Source organism: Cherax quadricarinatus, chromosome 15, assembly GCF_038502225.1.
Source record: "Cherax quadricarinatus isolate ZL_2023a chromosome 15, ASM3850222v1, whole genome shotgun sequence".
NCBI lineage: Eukaryota > Metazoa > Arthropoda > Malacostraca > Decapoda > Parastacidae > Cherax > Cherax quadricarinatus.
Window position 1 is genome coordinate 40,220,904 of NC_091306.1, and position 23,654 is coordinate 40,244,557.

General features: G+C 37.1%; 2 protein-coding genes across 5 annotated transcripts in view; one reads left to right on the forward strand and one right to left on the reverse strand.

Annotated features, from left to right (window-relative positions):
- The window catches only part of LOC128703316 (peroxisomal Multifunctional enzyme type 2), a 52,847-nt gene extending 36,357 nt beyond the window's left edge, over positions 1–16,490 (forward strand). Inside the window, exons 11-17 of one of the 2 annotated variants that reach the window (XR_008409234.2) lie at positions 1,119–1,242; positions 5,080–5,252; positions 6,098–6,274; positions 11,808–11,925; positions 13,096–13,284; positions 14,945–15,248; positions 16,048–16,490. Coding sequence is in view for 1 of the 2 variants with exons in the window: in XM_053797937.2 (XP_053653912.2) it covers positions 1,119–1,242; positions 5,080–5,252; positions 6,098–6,274; positions 11,808–11,925; positions 13,096–13,284; positions 14,945–15,168 (1,005 nt within the window). In the remaining variant the exon portion in view is untranslated. Of the gene's footprint in view, positions 1–1,118; positions 1,243–5,079; positions 5,253–6,097; positions 6,275–11,807; positions 11,926–13,095; positions 13,285–14,944 lie in introns of both variants that reach the window. The other variant, XM_053797937.2, reaches the window with a different exon arrangement.
- Positions 16,491–19,065: 2,575 nt separating this feature from the next.
- The window catches only part of LOC128703317 (uncharacterized), a 38,162-nt gene continuing 33,573 nt past the window's right edge, over positions 19,066–23,654 (reverse strand). For all 3 annotated transcript variants that reach the window (XM_070085303.1, XM_070085301.1, XM_070085302.1), the window contains 2 exons: positions 20,453–20,622; positions 19,066–20,293 (listed from right to left, as the gene is read on the reverse strand). In XM_070085303.1, the coding sequence (XP_069941404.1) occupies positions 20,030–20,293; positions 20,453–20,622 (434 nt within the window). In that variant the 3' untranslated portion in view covers positions 19,066–20,029. The remainder of the gene's footprint in view (positions 20,294–20,452; positions 20,623–23,654) is intronic.

Sequence of the window (23,654 nt, forward strand, 5' to 3'; positions counted from 1 at the left end):
TTTCACAATGAAAAGTACCTTGAAATTGAGCTCAAAGTAGCAGAAATGTTCGATTTTTGCCAAAGTTCAAACAAATCATGCCAAGCGTCCAATACACATCAACTGGTGAGTCTAATATTCTTTCACAAGTGCGCAGATATTATTTATACCATTTCTACACTAATGCAGTAGTCTGCATAACAGTAAATCTTCTATTTTTTTGTGAGAATAAAAATTCAAAGTGGAAAGCAAAAGAAATGTAAGAGAGGCCTGGGGACGTGACTAATGAACAGAAAAAAATGTTATTTTAGTGCCAGGAATGTCTGTCTTGTTTATTCTGGACCCTATTTGGAAATTGGCGGCTTTTGAAATTTGTGTGAAGCTGGCAAAATTGCCAATCTCTGACCACTTTATTGGATAGTTGAAATCAATAAATGGGTGGTTTCTTGTACTCATTCAATAGAAAAAATGGAGTTCTAGGAAAATAGCTATGATTTTTGTCGACTGGTACATTGGAATTGGCTGAAAATAGGGCTCAAAGTGGGCGAAATTGCTGATGCATAAACATCGTCGAGACCGCTAACTTCACAAGAGCATAATTCTATAAGTTTTCCATCAAATTTCATACTTTTGGTGTCATTATGATTGGGAAAAGATTCTCTATAATTTCATAAGAAAAAATAATTTTTTTTTTTGAAAAATTTCCAACCCTGAGAACAAGTTCAAGAGAGGGCCTGCCGACCCTGAAAGGGTTAAAACATGAAACATTATAAGAAGGAAATACCTGTTCAGTCGAGCTTTGAAAATGTGGACTTGGCTGCTTCAAAGAAAAGTGACAGGTCTGTTTTGGTAATCTCTCATTGATATGGTATTCTTTGGTTTGTAATGTAATGCCTTATTGTAGGAAATATTCCTTCAAATTTTCTCTTTTCATATTTGCATGGGTTAGGCAGGATGGATCATAAGTTCAAAAATGACTCTGGCCTCAATTGACTTGAATTTTCAGTGCTAAACAACATATAAATTTTCCCTGATGCTGTACAATTCAACCTGGGCTTCATACTGATTAATTCTCATTTACAAACTGAAATACAGCAGTTAAGTTTCTGTTGAAGAGTACCAAGAATTTTTCATTTCAGCTTCTTCATGGAGAAATGTACATAGAAAACATCAAACCCCTGCCAACAAGTGCCACTTTATACACAGAACTGAAGGTGGTGGATGTTTTAGACAAGGGCTCTGGAGCTGTCCTCATCTCTAATAGTAAGTTTTGATATGGTAATAGTATTTTTTTTGTTGGCTTGATATAGCTTCAAAACATTCCCTAATGTATTTATCCCTTCAAGAGTTATCCTAATCTTCAAAAGTGGTGGTCAAACAGAAATCTTTAATTATAGGCCAATTTCTAACAGGCTATTATTAAACATTTTTGAGAAAAAAATAATGCTGTATTTAAATCAGTCCATGAATTCATACCTACAGTAGACCCCAGCAGTAGGTGGAAACATGTGGCTGTGAAAGACAGTGTTGCACATGCTCTTCCAATCAACATAGGGGTTCCACGGGGCAGTGTCCTCAGCCTTCCACCATTCCTCATTTACATCAGTTACCTTCCCAGTGCCTTGCAGGAACTTAAACCAAATCTAGTCGCAGATGACATAACTTGTCATCTCAAATACTGAGCCAGTTGTCTTCAAAAATACATCAATGCTGATCTTGAAAAGATATTTACCTGGATGATGACAAAAACACACACACACCTGAGCTTGAAAAGATATCTACCTGGCTGACTATGAACAAACACTCAGTACTGACAAGACCTTCCACATAGTGTTTGGGACAAAGATAAAAATATTAATTTAAACATTCTGATTAATAATACATGCACTGAAAGACAAGTAGTGTAAATTCCTAGGTATACAGATTGACAGCAAGATAAACTTTCAGCTCGCACATCCCAGTCATCTCTTAACCCTTTCAGGGTCCAAGGCCCAAATCTGGAGTCACGCACCAGTGTCCAAGAATTTTCAAAAAAAAAAATTTGTTATTTTTTCTTATGAAATCGTAGAGAATCTTTTTGTGAAGGTAATAAAACAAAAAGTACGAAATTTGGTGGAAAATTGACGAAATTATGCTCTCGCGAATTTTGATGTGTCAGCGATATTTACGAATCGGCGATTTTGCCGACTTTGACTCCCATTTTAGGCCAATTACATTATTCCAATCAACCAAATTCTTAGCTATTTCACTAGTATTACTTCTATTCTATCGATTGAGCACAAGAAATCGCCAAGTCAACTGTTTCAACTACAAAATAAAGTGATTGGAAATTGTTAATTTGGCCAATTTAACACAAAGTTCAAAATATTCCAATTTCAAAATAGGGTCCAGAATGAACAATGTAGGCATTCCTGGCACTAAACTAACATTTCCTCTGTTCATTAGTTATGTTTTGAGGGTTTACAAATAAATTCCATTTTGATTTTTTATTCACATAATGAATTTTTATTCACACCAAAAAATAGAAGATTTACTGTTATGCAATACTGTAATAATTGTATAAATATCATCACCATATTTGTGAATGTATATTAGACCCACCAGCTGACGTGTATTAGACGTGTGAGGTCATTTGTTTACTCTTGAATATCGGCAAAAATTTAACATTTCTGCTACTTTGAGCTCAGTTTCAAGCCATTTCCAGTGCTAAAACCAATCAAAATCATCTCTATTTCTGTAATATGTCTTCCATTCTATCAAATGAGACCAAGAAATCGCAAATACAACTATAAAAAACATACGAAAAAACACTGCAAAGTTGCTGTTTTAATCGAAAAATCATGATTTCATTTTTTTTCTCTCATTATACACAGTGTGCTGCAGGATCTGTTTTATGTGGTGCACACATACCACATAGATGTATTCTCTCATATCTAGGCCCAAATGTACCACTCACAGTTTATCAGAGTGAGCTGAGGTCATGGCGTAGATCTACGGTTTGGACCCTGAACGTAAAGCCGTAGATCTACGGGATGGACCCTGAAAGGGTTAAGAAAATATTTAGGCTAAGACTGAGTATTTTTTTTTTTTTAAATATGCTGCATTGTGCCTTAATTATCATTACTTACCATTTACTGCTTTTTAATCTACCCTTACCTCACTTGTGGCATTTGCACATGGGAATCTATAACAGCAGATTATCATAAACCTGTTGTTACTCAACAAAAATATGCTTTTTGAATGATCAGTCAATCAGGTTTCTAGGCAACACTTGCCCCCTTCTATTCAACAGTTGCAGTCTGCTCAATGTTCAGAATATTCACACTACAGTAGGGCCTCACTTATACAGCAGGTTAGGTTCCAGGTTACCGCCATAAAGCGGAAATCGCCGTAAAGTGGAACACCCTTTTTTTCCACTTATAAATGCATATAAATACTAGATAACAAGTTTACACTAACATATATTAAGTTAGCAATAGAACTAGGCATTAAAAACAATAAAAAAGTAAAATACACATATAGTACACTCATTACTTACCTTAAAATATTTGTAGTCTTAATCTAGGGTGAGATGAGTAGTATTTATTGTAGCCAGCCAGGCTACCATACCAGGCAACCCCACCCACACATAATATTCTATGACATTTAAGCATCCCAAAGTGATAAAATGCATATACAGTTCACTCATTACTTACCTTAAAATATTTGTAGTCTTAATGTAGGGTCAAAGGTGAGTAAACGAGATAAAATGAATAAATGAGAGAGAGAATGAGTGCATGAGGGAGGACAGGTGCAGAGTTATGTTACCAAACCAGGCAAATGTAAGTTTTGTAAACAGTGTACCCGTCTGGTTTGTGTAAAAGTTGTCTCTACGTTGTGTACAAGTTGTGTACAGGTTGTCTCTACATTGTGTACAAGCTGTCTCTACATTGATATGGAGGAATAAATAAAGAGGAACACTTCCATTCTCATGTAATACCATTTTTAGAAGAAATGAAGCTCTGAGTGAAGGCAATGGAAATAAGCCACACAGACTTTTTTTTGGGTTATCCTAGGTACTTTAAACATTTTCTGCTATGTATGATAATCTGTATAACTGTATTTGTGTATACCTAAATAAACTTACATACATACGAAAGGAATAATTTTCTACAGTTACCCATTATAAATGGATTAATGAAAAAATGTGTATTAACGTAATATACGACATTTAATGAGACTTGGTGATTATTATTATTATTATTATCATCATTACTAATATGGTGTCTCGAGACATAAGACACTCTTACTGATTTTAATGTGTACCTGCACACCAGCACAGTGTGTAAGTTTATTTAGGTACAGGTATACATAAGTATAATTATCAGAGTATATATAAAATATGAAATAACTTTTAAAAACACTTGAAATTTTGGAGTTTCCAGACATAATGGAGAGACTTAGTGCTTATGGATCTCACATAGAATGTAAACATACCGGGTGGGGCACGGTGACCGTATTAGAAAGTCAGGTGGAGGGAGCTATATAGAGAGTTTTGGTCATAATTTGAAATAACCGTATTAGCGGAACGCCGTAAAGCAGGGCCCTACTGTATATTTACAGTACACTTTAACATTGGAAAGTTGGAACAGAGCACACAGACACAACACAAGGAACAAGTATCTCTTTGACATATCACATGTTCAACTTAACCTGTTTAGAAGCTCCATGCAATTTACATGCAGATTTTGTGTGAAAGTAACAAGGAAAAATGAAATTTTTTTACTACTTTTTGTTTTTGGCTTTTAATCTGTTTATTTTCTTATATTATTCAAATACTTAAGATTTAGGACTCTGAAGGAGGGGTGTTGATATGTTGCAGTTTTTTTTTAACTGTACTGTAGGCATGCCTCTGGCAAGACAGTGATGGAGTGAATGATGATGAAAGTGGTTCTTCTTTTTCGGGTCACCCTGCTTTGGTGGGAAATGGCCGATGTGTTAACAAAAAAGTCAATAATTTTTTATAATTTGGTTTATTAAAGCAGTTGTGCTTGTTTTACATGCTGGAGGGGTGGTATTGTACTAAAGTATAAAATCTGACTTGCCAGTTCTCTCTTACAGCATTGACGAAAGATGAAAAAGGTGATCCAGTGTCTTGGGCACAGTGGTCATTGTTTATAGTTGGGGAAGGAAATTTTGGAGGTCCAAGGAAGAGCACAAAGGCTGTACCTCTGTATGATGCTCCCAAGAGAAGCCCAGATGCCACAGAAGAGTTCAAGACAGACATTGATCAGGTATGGTAATTATTTTATGGTATCATGTTTGAAGAAATGAGAAAACACATGATATTCAGCAGTGACTTTTTTTTTTTCTTAGATATAGGAAATAAAAAATTCAGAATAAACACAGAATGCAGAACACAAACAGGCCGTCTCATAGACCATAAGAAGCTTATGTAAAAAGAATAAAAATGTTAGGAATAATAATGTTAGTTGATTGTCATTTTGAGAATACTAACGTAAATGCAGTAAAGGCCAGAATAATGACAGGGTGGACAACGAGAACCTTCAGCACAAGAGAAATAGCAGCAGTGATGTTATTGTTTAAGTTACTTGTGCTCTTAGGTCTGGAATATTGCTGTTCTCACAGCTCTGTTCAAGGCAGGAGAAATATCAGAGCAAGAAAATGTAGAGATCATTTAGTGTCCACATCTAGTCAATAAAGCATTTAAACTACTGAGAATGCCTCAAAGTACTTGGAAGGTACTCTCTGGGACAAAGAGAGAGAGAGATATCTGATAATAGACACCTAGAAGATATTGGAGGGTGAGGTCCCTAATCTGCATGATACCATCTCTTACTGGAGTGCATGGCTGAACTGCCATATTTTTAGAATTTTATGGCACAAATGCTCAATTTATATTGAAAATACAATGTGTGATATCGCTATGAGTCTCTTTAGTGTATGAGGAAAGTTCTTTATTCATAAATATGAAATTATTATACGTGTTTTTCAAAATGTGATCTACATTTCTCATTTGCAAGCCCCTTACTTGGCGTGTTTTTCTATTATGCTGTATAGTCAGTTGTCAATAAATATAAAACACACAGCATAAATTAGTGATTATTTAATATTTCAGGCTGCTCTGTACCGGCTCAATGGGGACCGTAATCCACTTCACATTGATCCTGCCTTTGCTGCTATGGGTGGTTTTAGTCAGCCTATCCTTCATGGACTTTGTTTCTTTGGTATTGCTGCTCGAATAATTCTGAAGAACTTTTGTAAAAATGATGCAAAGTTATTTAAGGCCATGAAGGTATGTTTGATTTTATTTGTTAATGTTTTGCAACAGTATTAATTGAGACGTATGGATTTGAGTGGGGATAATTTAATATGACTTTTATCTTTTTTAAAGATGGTGAAATAATAGCCCATTATAAATGCAGATTATTACTTACTTTAAATTGTTTATATAAAATGTATACTGCATTCAACTTATAAAAACTAATTTTTTTTTTTTAGCACACTGGCCGTCTCTCACCAAGGCAGGGTGACCCGAAAAAGAAACACTTTCACCATCATTCACACTATACATGTCTCTAGCAAGACAGTAATAGATAGTGCTTTTACTATCACTCACACTACGTGCACCTCTGGCAAGACAGTGATAATGTGAATGCTGGTGAAAGTGTATCTTTTTTGGGTCGCCTGCCTTGGTGGAAGATGTTTAGTGTTTTAAGAAAAACTGATTTAACAGTTGAATGCAGTATACCTTCACAAGCTGTAATCTATTATTTGGAGACAAAATCATAACAAGGTGTCAAAATAATTACTGAATGAATACACTATACTGTTTGGGATGAATGAGGCAGGTAAAATATATTGTCATGGGTATGAAAATAAATATAAGTATGACAGATGATCTATGTGGGGAAGTGGAAAAGAATTCTTCCATAAGCCATGCGTCTCATAAGAGGCAACTAAAATACTGGTAGCAAGGGGCTAGTAACCCTTTCTCCTGTAAAAATTATTAACCCTTTCAGGGTCCAAGGCCCAAATCTGGAGTCACGCACCAGTGTCCAAGAATTTTCAAAAAAAAAATTTGTTATTTTTTCTTATGAAATCGTAGAGAATCTTTTTGTGAAGGTAATAAAACAAAAAGTACGAAATTTGGTGGAAAATTGACGAAATTATGCTCTCGCGAATTTTGATGTGTCAGCGATATTTACGAATCGGCGATTTTGCCGACTTTGACTCCCATTTTAGGCCAATTACATTATTCCAATCAACCAAATTCTTAGCTATTTCACTAGTATTACTTCTATTCTATCGATTGAGCACAAGAAATCGCCAAGTCAACTGTTTCAACTACAAAATAAAGTGATCGGAAATTGTTAATTTGGCCAATTTAACACAAAGTTCAAAATATTCCAATTTCAAAATAGGGTCCAGAATGAACAATGTAGGGATTCCTGGCACTAAACTAACATTTCCTCTGTTCATTAGTTATTAAATTTAAAAAGAGAGGCTTTGATTTGTCTTTTTAGGTCACCCTACCTCAGTGGGGTATTGCCAGTTTGTTGGAAAAAGTCAGTGTTTAAAAGTAAAGGATTTGAATCCTGGAGGTGGGAAGTACAGTGGACCCCTGCCTTATGAACGCATCATGTTACGTTAAATCCGCCATACGAAGCATTTGAACGCAAAACTTTTGCCTCACCTCACGATAAAAAACTTGCCTTACGTGATTCGTCCGGGACGCATCCCACGTGTGGCCTCAGCGCCAGTGTTTACCAGCCAGCCAGTGCGGTTGCATCTACGCATTCATTCGGTACATTTCACATTATTCCAGTGTTTTTAGTGCTTGTAACTGCAAAATATGTCCCCATGGACCTCAAGAAAGCTTCTAGTGTCATCCCTGTGGTAAAAAGGGCGAGAATTAGTATGGAATTGAAAAAAGAGATTAAGGAAATGTGTGCAAAGTGGGTTGAACTAGACACAGCTACTGCAAGCCGTGTTGGCAACCTGTACAATGACAATATTATGGCCCATTTTAGGAAAGTCTTAACCCTTTGAGGGTTTCGGCCGTACTAGTATGGCTTACGACCCAGGGTTTTTGACGTACTAGTACGCCTAAATTCTAGCGCCCTCAAATCTAGTGGGAGAAAGCTGGTAGGCATACATATGAAAGAATGGGTCTATGTGGTCAGTGTGTGCAGTATAAAAAAAATCCTGCAGCGCACAGTGCATAATGAGAAAAGAAAAACTTTGACCGTGTTTTTGGAATAAAACAGCGACTTTGCACTGTATTTTCGTATGATATTCATTGTTGTATTCTAGTTTTCTTGGTCTCATTTTATAGAATGGAAGACATATTACAGAAATTGAGATGATTTTGACTGGTTTTACAATGAAAAGTACCTTGAAATTGAGCGCAAAGTAGCAGAAATGTTCGATTTTTACCAAAGTTCAAAAGTAAACAAATCATGCCAAGCGTCCAATACACGTCAACTGGTGAGTCTAATATTCTTTCACAAGTGCGCTGATATTATTTATACCATTTCTACACTAATGCAGCAGTCTGCATAACAGTAAATCTTCTATTTTTTGTAAGAATAAAAATTGAAAGTGGAAAGCCAAAGAAATATAAGAGGGGCCTGGGGATGTGACTAACAAACAGAGGAAATGTTATTTTAGTGCCAGGAATGTCTTTCTTGTTTATTCTGGACCCTATTTGGAAATTGGCATCTTTTGAAATTTGTGTGAAATTGGCAAAATTGCTAAATTCTGACCACTGTATTGGATAGTTGAAATTGGTAAATGGGTGGTTTCTTGTACTCATTCAATAGAAAAAAATGGAGTTCTAGAGAGATAGTTATGATTTTTGTTGACTAGTACACTGGAATTGGCCGAAAATAGGGCTCAAAGTGGGCAAAATCGCCGATGCGTAAACATCGTCGAGACCGCTAACTTCGCGAGAGCATAATTCTGCAAGTTTTCCATCAAATTTCATACTTTTGGTGTCATTATGACCGGGAAAAGATTCTCTATCTTTTCATAAGAAAAAATATTTTTTTTTTTTAAATTTGGCCGACCCTGAGAACAAATCTCGGAGAGGGCCTGTCGACCCTCAAAGGGTTAAAGGAACGGGAGGTACAGAGCTGTATGGACAGATTTGTTGTGTGACAGAGGTCCAGTGACTCTCAAGCTGGTCCTAGTGGCATTAAAAGAAGAAGGGAAGTAACCCCGGAAAAGGACTTGCTACCTCAAGTCCTAATGGAAGGGGATTCCTCTTCTAAACAATAACTTCCACACTCTCCCCTCCTCCCATCCCATCAATCATCACCAAATCTTCAATAAAGGTAAGTGTCATGTATTCTATTCTTAGTTGAGTAGTAATTGTGCATGTCTTCTTCAGTTTGTGTGTATTAAAACTAATATTTCATGTGATAATTTTTTTTTTTTCATACTTTGGGTTGTCAGAAACTGATTAATTTGATTTCCGTTTTTTCTTATGGGGAAAATTAATTTGGCTAACGATAATTTCGGCATACGATGAGCTCTCAGGAACGGATTAATATCGTAAGGCGGGGGTCCACTGTACAATGCCTGCAGTTTAAAGGAGGGTTTTGGGATATTTGTGGTTTGGAGTGACACCTGAACTGTTGTATCTGAGTGCCTCTGCAAAGACAGTTATTGTGTCAATGATGGTGAAAGTGTTGAGGGTTAAAGATTTGAATGATGGTGAGTGTTTCTTTTTTGGGTCACCCTGCCTCAGTGGGAGATGGAAAGTATGGGACCTGACAAGCTGTTGGAGTGTGAGCAGGGTAATATTTGGTGAAGGGATTCAGGGAACCTGATTATTTTTATATAGCCAGACTTGAGTACTGGAAATGGGAAGTACAATGTCTGCACTTTAAAGAAGGGCTTACGACCGAGTTCGGTTCCGAGAAACCGGTCGTAAGTCGAAATGGTCGTAAGTCGAACTTTACTACTGAATATCAACAAAACATTTTTGTAATGACTTTATTTTATTGTTTTATTTTGGTATTTCATGTTTTACTTTACTTTTTATGCTGTTAGTACTGTAGTCCTCTTTTTTGTTTTCTCGCACAGATACGTTGTTGAGAGGCAGCCTCAGGAAGTGAGTGACGCGTACTGGACAGGTCGATCTGGGCTACTGAGTGACTTTTGTCCTGAAGCATACTTGTCAAAATACTGTAAGGTTTATTGTTATTTGGTTTAACTTTATTACTTACTTATAATAGGTTTACTTTACAACTTTATATACTAAGACAAAGTTAACAATAATCCTCATTATTGTTTTCTTGGATAAACATTACTGTAATTTACCCCCAGTTTGGGAACCACAACACAAATAGTTGTTTATTTCCCAGAAATTTGGCATAAAAAACACGGTCGTAAGTCGAGTGGTCGTAAGTCGGATGGTAGGTGTATCTTTATATATGCTTCTAAACTGTTGTATCTGGGCACCTCTGCAAAAAGAGTGATTATGTATGAGTGAGGTGAAAGTGTTGAATGATGATGAAAGTATTTTCTTTTTGGGGATTTTCTTTTCGGGTCACCCTGCCTAGGTGGGAGATGGCCGAAATGAACAGTTACAGTGGTTTACTAGACTCTAATATGTATTGGAAGCTAAAAGTCTAATTGGTTGACTTCTGGATGGCAATGTTTTTATAAAGAAATGAAGGAATAAGGAAAAGATTATGATGAAGTGCTACAGGGTGAGAGAGAAGTGAAAGTGAATGAACTAACGCTGATGATGGTTAATGGGAGGTATGTCACTGTTAGAAGAATTATTTACACTTAATTCATGTCTCATGATTGTAATTTATGTGGTGATAGCTTATTTATCAGGAAACAATACAGAATCTTCTGACACTGGTTTTAGTCAGATGTTAACCCAAGTAAACAATACAGTGTCTTCTGACACAGGTCTTAATCATATGTTGACCTAAGGTAACAACACAGCATTAGTTGGCAATGCTCTCACCTCACACACTGAGTGTCCATGGCTCAATCCACAGCATGGGTGGAAACAATGGGCATATTTCCTTAAACCTGCTATCCCTGTTCACCTAGCAGTAAGTAGGTGCCTAGGTGTTAGTTGACTAGTATGGGTCACTTCCTGGGAAACAAGATTGAAGGACCACAATGGAAATAGGATACAGTCCTCAGTGATGCACTTATTTTCTTGGGTTGTTCTCGGTGGCTAACCCTCTGGGTTAAAAATCCGAACAAATCTCATCTTAAGGAAACAACACAGTTTCTTCTAGCATTGGTCTCAATTAGTTGTTGACCCAGAGAAACAGCACATCTTCAGGTTCTTGTCAGAAGATGTGCTTCTTAATTTTTTATTATCTTAATCAGATAATGAACTAGGGGAAATAAGTCTTGGCACTGACAGCAGCTGACCTGATGGAGATATGTTCTATACCCTCTTTAAAAGCTAAAGGATTTCTTCATAATAGTGTGTACTCAAGATGTTGATTGCCTTGTGGGTATCTTAAACAGCTTCACCAGTATGTTACTGAATTTAAATAAATTTAGATTGTCCTCAATTTTAAATGTTTAGTCTATCTAGTTTAATAGGTCATACTCAAGGGATGGGCTAGGAGTAGGCAAGAAGGTTCAGAGGACATCTCCACAACCTTCTTATCTCTTTTAGTACAAATTTTACTGTAGTAACCAATTTATTTTTATTCCTAATCTTGGAAGTAGGTGTTTGATTATGTAATAAGAAAGGTTCTTATTAAATTTTTAATTTTCTATAAGTTTTGTGCTTGTTTGTTTAGACGAACATATTAAAAATGTAATATTTTTCTTTGTAGACCCGTTTTGCCAGATCAGTGATCCCAGGTCAGACGCTTGTGGTGGACATGTGGAAAGAAGGCTCACGAATTTTCTTTACTTGCACTGTTAAGGAAACAAAACAAGCTTGTCTCACAGGTATGCTAGAAGTGTTTCTGTGTTATTGAAAGTCTGACAATTCCTGCAATTCTTATTTTCTTTGTCCACTAACTTGGCTTTTCTACTGAATTATGCATGTTTTCATTTTTCTTTATATTTTCCTAGTACATATATTGTTAATACACGTATATTGTTACAGGGTGTGTAAAGGTAGAAAGTTGAAAGTGAATATAGATAAGAGTAAAGTGATGAGGGTATCAAACAATTTAGATAAAGAAAAATTGGATATTACATTGGAGGGAGGGAATATGGAAGAAGTGAATGTTTTCAGATATTTGGGAGTTGACTTGTCAGTGAATGAGTTTATGAAGGATGAGGTAAACCATAGAATTGATGAAGAAAAAAAGGCAAGTAGTGCAGCAAGGTATCTGTGGAGACAACATTATCCATGGAGGCAAAGAAGGGAATGTACGAGAGTATAGTGGTACCAATACTCTTATATCAGTGTGAAGCACGGGTTGTAAATGCTGCAGCGAGGAGGCTGCTGGAGGCAGTGATGTGTCGAAGGGCATTGTGTGGTGTAAATATTACGCAGAGAATTCGTAGTGTGGAAATTAGGAGGCAGTGTTGAGTTACTAAAAGTATAAGTATTCGTTAGAGGGCTGTCGAGATGATTTGATCATTTATAGAGAATGGAACAAAATAGAATGATTTAGAGAGCATATAAATCTGTAGGGAAAGGAAGGCGGAGTATGGGTTGTCCCCGAAAGGTTGGAGGGAGGGGATAAAGGAGCTTTTGTGGGCGAGGGGCTTGGACTTTCAGCAAGCATGCGTGAGCGTGTTAGATAGGAGTGAATGGTTTTTGGGACCTGATGAGCTGTTGGTGTGTGAGCAGGGTAATATTTTGTGAAGGGATTCAGGGAAACTGGTTAGCTAGACTTGAGTCCTGGAGGTGGGAAGTAAAATGCCTGCACTTTAAAGGAAGGGTTTGGGGTGTTGGATGTTTGGAGTGACATCCGAACTGTCTTATAATCAATATCTTTGCAGACATGCCCAGACATGTGAATGATGGTAAAAGTGTTTCTGTTTTGGGTCACCCTGCCTCAGGAGATGGCTAGCATGTTAAAAAAAGAAAAACACATTTGTAACATGTGTGCTTTTAATATTTTTAAAAATAAGTTTTTTGTTTTTGACTTTCTTTTCATACAGGTGGTTATGTGGATATTGTTGACAAAGATTCTCGGATGACTTCCACTCCCATCTCTCTGCAGTTATCTAGTAGTGCTGTGTTCCATGAAATTTCGCAGAGATTGGCAAACACTCCTGGTACAGCTGAAAAAGTGAAAGCCATATTCTTGTGGAATATAAACAAGAACAAGACACATGCTGCACAGTGGAGTAAGTAGAGAATGCATAAATATTCTGCTGTATTATGAAATACTTTATTCCTGTAGAAGCATTATCATTATTAAGCTTTGGGATATTACTAGCACAATTGTGCATTAGAAATATGCCAGTTGGAAATATGTATAGGCTAGTAAACTAGGTGGCTTCAGATACTGATGGAGGCATCACTGCTCTACAATGGAAAAAGTAGAGAGTGAGTTGACCTTTTCCAATGAATGCACTTCCATTCTGTGGTCTGAAATATTTTTATTTTTCACATTACCCTTTCAGCATTTTTTTCACTTTGTTTCTTTAGCCCTTTCATTGTCCAGATCCCGAAATTAAATGTGCTCACAATATCTAGATTAAAAAAAAAAAAATTCTTCTGAAATGTTAGAGAATATTTTCTTGAAGGTAATGATATCAAAAATACAAAATTTTATGGAAAACTTACAGAATTAAACAGGCAGAAATTTAGAGGTCTGGGTGCATTTTACTCATTGACAATATCACCTTCTCCAAGTCCTATTTTAAGCCAATTCCAGTGCTCAGTTTGACTAAGTTCTTAGCTATTCCATTAATATGCCTTTCATTCTATCGAGTGAGTAAAAGAAAATGCACTTAACTGTCAAAATACCTCGTAAAGTGTACATAATTTGGTAATTTAGCCACTTACGCAAAATTAAAAAAAATTCCAGAGTCCAAAATAAACACTGTAGACATTATAGGCACTAAAGCAACAATCACATCCCCAAGCCTCTCCTATATTAGTGGTTGAGAAATGGAATGATTTTTCTGAAGTGGAGGCAGTCTCCACACAGTTTTATGAGCAGATATAAGAGGCCATGAGGGTAGGAAGGATTGACCAGCAAGTGGCAGGACCAGGAGCCTTGCAATATAAGTACAGTTAAATGCTATCAGTTCTATTTCAAGTTACTGGTATTAATGGTTCATATTTTGTGGCATCTAAAAAATTATTCATTTCCATGTACTGTCCAGTACTATTGATTTGATATAACACAGCTAAAACAATTTTGACTTGAACACTCAATATTAAGCAATCCTACTTGGTGTGTGGAGTGGCTGTACACCATGATTTAGGGCAAGACCCACAGCCCCACTTTGCCTTTCCAAAGCAAATGTGATTTAAAAAAAAAAATTGTGTTATTTAGTTTTGCTTAGGTTTGTCTATATTCAAAATTCAATCAGTCATTACATTCCCTAATCCCAATAAATGCAGTAATACACAAAGGTGGAGATTAAAAAAAAAAATACTTTCAGAGCATGAACAGCAAACAAGAAACCCACCGATTGCACGTTAAAACAATGTCAAATTATCAAATTTCAGTCACACACGTGACATAATTAACCAAGTGAGATACTATACTGACATTAGAAGGATGGGCTGTAATCCCACATGCCTTTGGCACTTAGTGTGAAAATGGTTGTATTAAATCATTTATCCTCAAACTTCATTCTTCGTATAAAATTTTTGGCAATAAAAACATTGTTTAATCATGAAACAAGCCAGTGAGAAGTTATTCAGAGCAAGGAAGTATAATATACTGTTGATTGATTCATTAAATTTGCTACAGTTTTTGTAGTCTGCCACTCTTCTGTAAGTATAGCAACTCAAGTGAGGGTTTTTAATTGAGGAAATGTCTTATTACAGCACTAGATTTGAAGCATGGCCCAGGGTCAGTCTATGAAGGAGCACCCAGAAATGGAGAGAAGCCCAATGTGACACTGACTCTGGAAGATGATGACATGGTTGCTCTAGTGACTGGAAAATTAAATGCACAAAAGGCCTTTTTGTCTGGGAAATTAAAAGTTTCAGGTAACATGATGCTCACACAGAAGTTACAGGCTCTTCTTAAGCCACAAGCCAAGATGTGAGCACTTGCTCCAACGATGGAGTAGGAGAAAACTGAAAATTCAAGAATATCTTAACCATATTTAGGATCCTGTGACTAGCTGTGAGTAAACATGGAACATTTAATAGTGGTTATACATTGTATTTGATGTTTTTGTACGTTAAAGTTTTATATAGGTTTTGTAAAAAAAATAATACTAATCTACTCTGGCAAGATCATGGTTTCACTTTTATAGATATTATGTTACTTATGACTTTTGATATACAGTCAGCTTTCCTATAAAGCTCCTCTGTTTAATGCAATTTTTTTGCAAATACAATGGAAAAAGATAATACAGAATTGAATTTGTGAAAAGTCTTTTATTGTGCATGTTATTCTGTTTTGGATGCAATTTTTGAAATGTATTTACAGAAATCATTATAGACTGGCTTTGTAAGGGATTAACTGTAATGTTTAAAATATACATTGTCATATTCATGGTAAAGCAATACACCTACAAGGGTCATACATCACCTGGGTAATGGAAAGTAATCAAGGTTGTTGTTCTGAAAACTAGCTCTAATTCTTTGGATCAGGAACCCTTCACCAGCATCAAGGCTTGACCTTGAAGGGTGTGTTCTGATGCACACAAAGGACCACAAGCTTTATATCATGGTTTGCATCTAGCTATAAATTTTGTAATACTGTACTGTACTAGTTATAAGTGAAACTAGTTTGTAGGAGAGTCAGTGGCAGTTATAAATTGATACCATAATTGTAATAGACTCCATGGGGAAGTGGAAAATTTTTTTTTCCGTAAGCCATGCATGTCATAAGAGGCAACTAAAATGCAGGGAGCAAGGGGTTAGTAGCCCATTCTGTATAAATTGCTAAAAAGATAAACTTCTGTTTTTCTTTTTAGGTCACCCAGCCTCGGTGGGATATGGCCGGTTCATTGAAAAAAATGTAATTGATTTATTAGGTCTAATCCCTACCTTGCACACCTTTCCATACAGCACTGTGTAACTTATGCTTTTAATGGTTGATTTTGAACAATTCATTAATCAAGACTTAAGGCACAAATTTTCATTGGTAACTTTCGAATAATTATCAACTGTTTACTTCTATTTTATTCATGGGGAAGTGTTAAACCTATACAAGTCATGCAGCACTTGGGAAATGGGTGGTAATACATCTTTATTCCTGCAGTGGAAGGAGGGTAGCCTTAGTTCCTTGGATCATAAATTATTATTATTATAATAAAAAAGAAGCGCCAAGCCACTTGGATCATAAAGCACGTCCATCCTTTGAAGGGATCAAATTGTTAAACCTCTTGTGGTTATTAAATTGATAGTGATTATAAAATATTGTATTTCTTACCTTCATAAAAAATATACCGAATGCTCTTTTGCATTTCGTATTGCCTGATATTCTGTATCTAAAATTTGTTTAGTCCTTGTGCTTCTTAAAACATCTAGTGTTCAGGATGGTGATGTGGGATATCATGCTTCATTTACTATTGGCATATTTGGTTGTACCTCTTAAGCCTTTCAAGGTCAAACTTTCAGGGTTGAATTAAAAAAAAAAAAAAAAAAAAACTTATGAAATGATAGAGAATCTTTTTCCAAAGGTAATGAAACTAAAAGTGTGAAATTTGATAGAAAATTTACAGAATTATGCTCTAGCAGTGTGTGGTCTCTGCAATACTGACAGCGATTTTGCCTAATTTTAGCCTTATTTTTGGCTAATTCCACTGTTCCAGTCGACCAAACTCATAGCTATTTCGCTAGTATCCCTTCTCTTCTGTCGACTGAGTACAAGAAACCACTCATTTACCTATTTCAAGTACCCAATATTAATTAGAAATTGGTAATTTGGCCAATTTCACACAAAATTCCAATGCCAATTTAAGAATAGAGTCCAGAATAAACAATGTAGACATTCCTGACACTGAAAAAACATTTCTTCTGTTTATTAGTTATGTTCCCAGGCCTTTCTTATATTATGCTACTTTCCATTTTGAATTTTTATTCACACAAAAATCACTCCCTATGAAAGCAAAAGACTCTGCAAGAGAGGCAACATTCCCCCAATGAAAAGCGGGCACAACGAGTACATTGAAAGACAACACAATGAGTGTCCGGGGTCCAAGACTGTTCAACTGCCTCCCAGCCTACTTAAGGGGTATTACCAATAGACCCCTGGCTGTCTTTAAGAAGGCACTGGACAGGCACCTAAAGTCAGTACCTGACCAACCGGGCTGTGGTTTGTACGTCAGCTTGCGTGCGGCCAGTAGTAACAGCCTGGTTGATCAGACCCTGATCCACCATAAGGCCAGGTAAACACAAATATAGAAGATTTACTGTTATGCAGATTACTGCATTATTTTACTAATTGTATAAAAGATGTTAGTGCATTCCCAAATGCCAATTTGACGCATATTGGACGAGTGATGTCATTTGTGTACTCTGGAATATCGGCAAAACTCTAGCATTTCTACTACTTTGAGCTCAGCCAAGATCATCTCTGTTCCTATATCTTCCATTCTATCAAATGATACCAATAAACTGAGAATACAGTCATAAAAACCACATGAAAATACACCACAGTCACTGCTTTAAACCAAAAACATGGTCGCAGTTTTCCTCCCTCCATTATGCACTGCTTGCTGCAGGATTTTTTTTATATGGTGCACACTTACTGTATAGACCCATTCTTTCATCTCTAGGTGCAGATTTACCATTCACAGTTTATCCGAGAGTCGAGATCACTGCGTAAAACTACGGGACCAATCCTGGCTTCAGTACCATAGTACTACATAACCAACTGAAAGGGTTAAATTACAATGAAAGAATTTATTTGAAAATTTGTTGCAGTTACTTTATCTACAATGTTTCTCAAGTAAATTTGTTGCATAATAATTCCTTGTGCTCTCCTATTTGTTTCTACTTTTTCAGATACTGGCAAGTTATTGAGGGAATATTTTTAATTTTAATGCATTGTTTTCATTATAAGCTTGTACAGTGGACCCCTGGTTAACAATATTTTTTCACTCCAGAAGTATGTTCAGGTGCCAGTACTGACCGAATTTGTTCCCATAAGAAATATTGTGAAGTAGATTAGTCCATTTCAGACCCCCAAACATACACGTACAAACGCACTTACATAAATACACTTACATAATTGGTTGCATTCGGAGGTAATCGTTATGCGGGGGTCCACTGTATTTGTCAATTACTTGTTGGTTGGTTTGTTAGGTCTGAAGCTTATTTATGAGGGTTGACAAGGCTATTTAATGTGTACACTACCAATCAAAAATGCTTCAGTCCTAAACTAGGAAATAACGTAAAGTCAACGTGAACAGAGGTAGCATACGTGGTATATTTCAAGTGTATGCGTGTATTTGAAAGGACAACACAAGGCAGCAGATAGCATTGAAGGCTTATGCATGCTAAAGGGCTAAAATATTAAAAAAATTTTACAGATTGACAGTTGTTTTATATTCAGATTGTAGTAAACTGTTGTAAAGTACTGTTTTCTCAAAAACCCGCACATAGCTGAATGAAATTTTGATGACATTTTGGTCCAATTTGGACTATTAACTAGTCACTATGACTTCCTACCTTGGCAGCTGCCAAGGTAGGAACCTCTTAGTTTCTGAGGAGGGTCCATGGCCATGCAAGGGATGGTATAGGATATCTCAATAATTTAGCATCTAGGTGAATAAGTTAATATCTTAATTATCATGAAGCAAAAAATGGGGAGGCAGCTCAGAGAACAAATGAAAAGGAACTACATACCCAAACATTGGTCACCTCTGTAACAGATGGTACAGTTCTTTGGAAACCATCCCTTACCCTACCTGTTACACAACACCAGGATGGCACTTCCAGGATGGACCAAGTAAGGCTTAGCAAAACTTCCTGTTTACACAAGAGCACTAGCTGCATTCCTATTTCATTTATGACAATGAATAAACTAGAAAAAAACAGCAGTTGCCACTAAATCCATGAGCAACTTTTAGAGCACTGCACTAATGCTCACCCAAGACATATCCTGGAAAACTGACCTTTATGGGTTTAAGACCCTCCCATGAATATAATACTGTGCAGCAGCAATAATCCAGATAATCTCATTCCCTGGAATTATACATATAAACCTAAATGAGCCTGCAGAGTTTTTAGTTAGTGGTGAGAAAGGAGTTAAGAGCACCCAGCTCATTACCAGGACAAGACTAAATCATTCTTTGTAGCCCCACATCCCGACCTGACTTTTCTAGTTGAGGCAGGCAAGCCCGTGTGCTGAAGACTGCATAAAGATTGTCCAACAGTAAAAGACTGAGTAAAGGGCTTTTATTACCTAGATAGGGTAGGATAGCATATTCATAAATATCCATTGATATTTTTTTGTACATAGCACAATTTTAATTTCTGATTTGTAGGTAGTAAACTTGTTATGTCAACAAATGTCTATGAATAGGGAAGAACAAGCTTGAGATGTGATTACCAGTGTCTGGGGAAAGGATTCATCTGTCAAATTTAAATTTTGAAGAAACTGTCTAAATTCAAAGGGTAAAGTTTAGCTCCAAGAGGTACCTGTGGAAACTGATATGAGCATGTTTACCTGGTATGAAGAGTTCCATTCTAGAGTGTAGTAGTGTATAAACAGTTAATGTTAAAGACAGAAATAGGTAATGAAATCCACATAAAAATGAATAGACTTATGACATGCTGAGCAATGAGTCTGTACAGCAAGACTGATTATTCTGTAATATTACACCTAATGTTGATATTTATCAATAAATCCTGCCATATTTACTGCTGTTTAATCAAGACACTATCCAGCGTAAGAATTATGCATTCATTCCTTTGTTTCCTTTTGTAATTAGCTACATTCCATGCACATTAGTTGGAATCTTCAGAACTCCTACTGGTGTTAACCAATGGCATATGTGCATTGGCAGGTAATTTATAGAAGTCAGGAGGTTTGTTACTGACAGTGGGCAGTGCCTGTCTGTCTTTAGTGGCTTCCGATGTACTGTAAGTGACATACATATCTGCAGCAGCTTCACTGTGCTGACTTCTGGATGCATGTAGGTTCTCTGCAGTGATGATGGTCTTGTGGAAGGTGTGGCTAGGGGCCAGCTGAGGCAGCTTGTACTTGCCATGCTAGTATCAGGAAGGAAACATGTACATGAATATAGTATAAGAAAGTATTTCCTTTACTGAAAGTGATACTTTCTTAATATATCATTTATAAACAAGTTTTATTACTTATTAAATGATTAACTTTAAAATATGCATACATTTAGTATACTAAAGACTTACCTGACTATGTTTAAATACTTTATAAGTAAAGAATGTAATTAAAAGTATGCAGATAATTCCAGCAATGATGGCAAGGATGACTGCATACATGGGTAGCTCATCCATCCCCCAGTAGGGAATGGCCTCGTGTGTTAGTTCAGTTTCATTCTTTTCTTCTGAAGTTGATGTACCTGGAGAATAAAAGAATTTTGAACCTCATTCTCAACAGTGGGATGAATTTCCACTGGTAACCAATTTAATGTTACAAGTGTGTGAGAGTATTTACTCATGTAGACTAAAGTGATGCTACATGAGAAGAGGAACTAAGTAATGTCGAAGTTAAAGAAATACCAGCAGAGTTAATGTAATACAATATGGTCAAGTTGGAAAGAAACATCAATGATTAAAGTATTTTTTCCAAGCCTAATTCTCTTACCTTCTATTAGTTAAAGCAATATATTATATGCTATATAACCCCCCTTTCCTGTCAAGGGAGGTACCCTGATGCAAATACAAGTCTCTTGATCCAAGAGACTGGACTTGTCCTTCCCTTCAATGGATCAAACCTGAATGCCTTCCATTCCCCAGGCACTGTATGACCACTACAGGTTTAGGACTTCCTGACTCACTGAATCATAACGTGATTGCACACAAACCACGGCAGTGGGGTTAGAACTCCTTCATTAACATAAATAACAACCCCATAGGCTGACTGCTTTCCTTCAAATATATAATTATGCGCTACCCAATTTTTCATAATATTCCTATTACTATAACTACTATGCAGCGCTGTATAGCCCTTGTGGCTTAGCGCTTCTTTTTGATTATAATAATAATATAACTACTACATATTCAAAAGTTAAGGGTCAGAGGTGAGGGAGTTATCAGTCTTTACTTAACAATCCTCCTTGCTTGTAAAATGTTCATGTATGTTTGTAAACAGCATTGTGAAATAACTAAGCCAGAGTTGTGTGTAGGAGAGAACCCTCTGCTTTTTTCTATAAAGCAGTAACGTAGAGTGGTAAGTTTGTCCTAATATACAAGTATAGTTAGAAGTAGAAATACAAATATCCAGATCTTCACTTTAAGGAGGTTATTAGTAGAATATTCAAGGGGTTACTAGTAGAATTACAGTAAATCAACCATTGAAATCACATTATGAAATTCTGTGTAGTCTGCAGTAAATCAAAAACAGGCTTCCACATGGATTACATGCCACTTTTGTGAAAATTGGTGTCACGCCCCTTGTGTATATATCCAAGAATTATCAACAAGCAGTATTAAATCAGGGAAGTGTTTTTGGGTATGCCCAAATGAGATCAATCTGTGGACTAAAATCACATTGGTATTCAAAGAGGATAACATCAAAGCAGCCTTCATAGAAAACCTGGAAGCATTCTATAACAGATGGGGTGGATGGTGTTGCCCTTGGTGCAGATGCTGTCCTGGCCGACAGTAACTGTATGACTGGAGGTGCTGGCCATGTAATCAGAAACTGTAAGGCTGGAGGAGCTGACCTGGTAGACAGTAAATGTGGGGCTGGAAGTGCTGTCCTGGTAGACAGTAATGGTGAGGCTGGAGGTGCTGCCCAGGTAGACAGTAACTGTATGCATGAGGGAATGAATATAAATGGCCTCGAGGGAGACAGGAGCTGTAGTGGGGAAACAAGTGTAGTCAAGGACAAGATAAAACCAATATTACAAACTAGTAATATCACAGGAGATAGCAAACAAGGGGATTCCACTAGTAATAGTGAGGATATATTACCAGAAACGACTGGCAAGAGCTCCATTGTTAGTACTACTGAGGATAGGAATGAGACAGGAAAGCATACACCAACAAGGAATACAGTCACAAAAACCCAAGGCAACAGAAACCAAACCTGTGCACATATTATGCACTTGGTATCTGCAGGCATGGGAAATCTGGAAAAACAGATGGGACGTGCAACTTTGACCACCCTCGAAAATGCTGTGCCCATATGACAACAGGAAAATGCAAACTCCCTTCCTGTAAGCTTTCTCACCCTGAAATGTGTCCCTCTTCAGTACAGGACAGTGCTATAACTTAAATTGCCAGGCACACCATCTAAAGGGGATAAAAAGATACAAAACATCCAGACCATGGGAAAACCTGGGTAGCCACAGCCACTCACGAGGGAGAGGTTTTTTAGTGCCAGGAAGGAAAAAAAACTGGCAGGAAATGGCGGAAATCGTACACCAAATCCAGTCATTTCTGGAGTGGAACCACAGTCGATGGCCTCCACTCCAAACCAACAGATACAAATATTAGTGCTGGAAAAAAAAGAGAGTCCTCCCCAGTACCACCAATACCACCAGTCCAATGACATTCTTCTTTGCAAATATACAGGGTCTAAAGCCAGCAACGAACAACAAAATACCTTTCATCCATGGACTGCTTGCAGAGGCAAATGCAATGTTCGCGGCTTTCACAGAAACCCACATAAAGGATCACTTGGATAACGAAATATGGATCCCAGGTTACAACCTATACAGATGCGACAGTGAACAGGCAAAAGGGGATGGGGGAGTGTTGGCCTGTATATCGCAGAGTCACTTATTTGCACAGAACTGCTTAATGCCTCAAATGATGTAGTGGAAGTTTTAGCAGTAAAGATGGAGGACCAAAACCTAGCCATTGTGGTAGTCTACAAGCCTCCGGATGCAACGTCCCAACAATTCCAGGAACAGCTGTTGAAAATTGACCACTGTCTGGAAAATCTTCCAGCTCCTGCCCCCAACATCTTGCTCCTGGGGGATTTCAACTTGAGACCCTAAAATGGAGGAATATAGCAAATAATGTTGTTGCAGAGACAACACCAGGAGGCAGCTCAGATGAGAACACACACACGAACACACACACACAAACACACATTGGGGAAGGGCAAAGAAGACCGCAGACACAATATAGTTTAGATGGCCAAAGACTGCAAACCTCACTAAAGGAAAAAGATCTGGGGGTGAGTATAACACCGAGCATATCTCCTGAGGCGCACATCAATCAGATAACTGCTGCAGCATACGGGCGCCTGGCAAACCTACGGATAGCGTTCCGATACCTCAGTAAGGATTCGTTTAAGACTCTGTACACCATCTACGTCAGGCCCATACTGGAGTATGCAGCACCAGTTTGGAATCCACACCTAGTCAAGCACGTCAAGAAATTAGAGAAAGTGCAAAGGTTTGCAACAAGACTAGTCCCA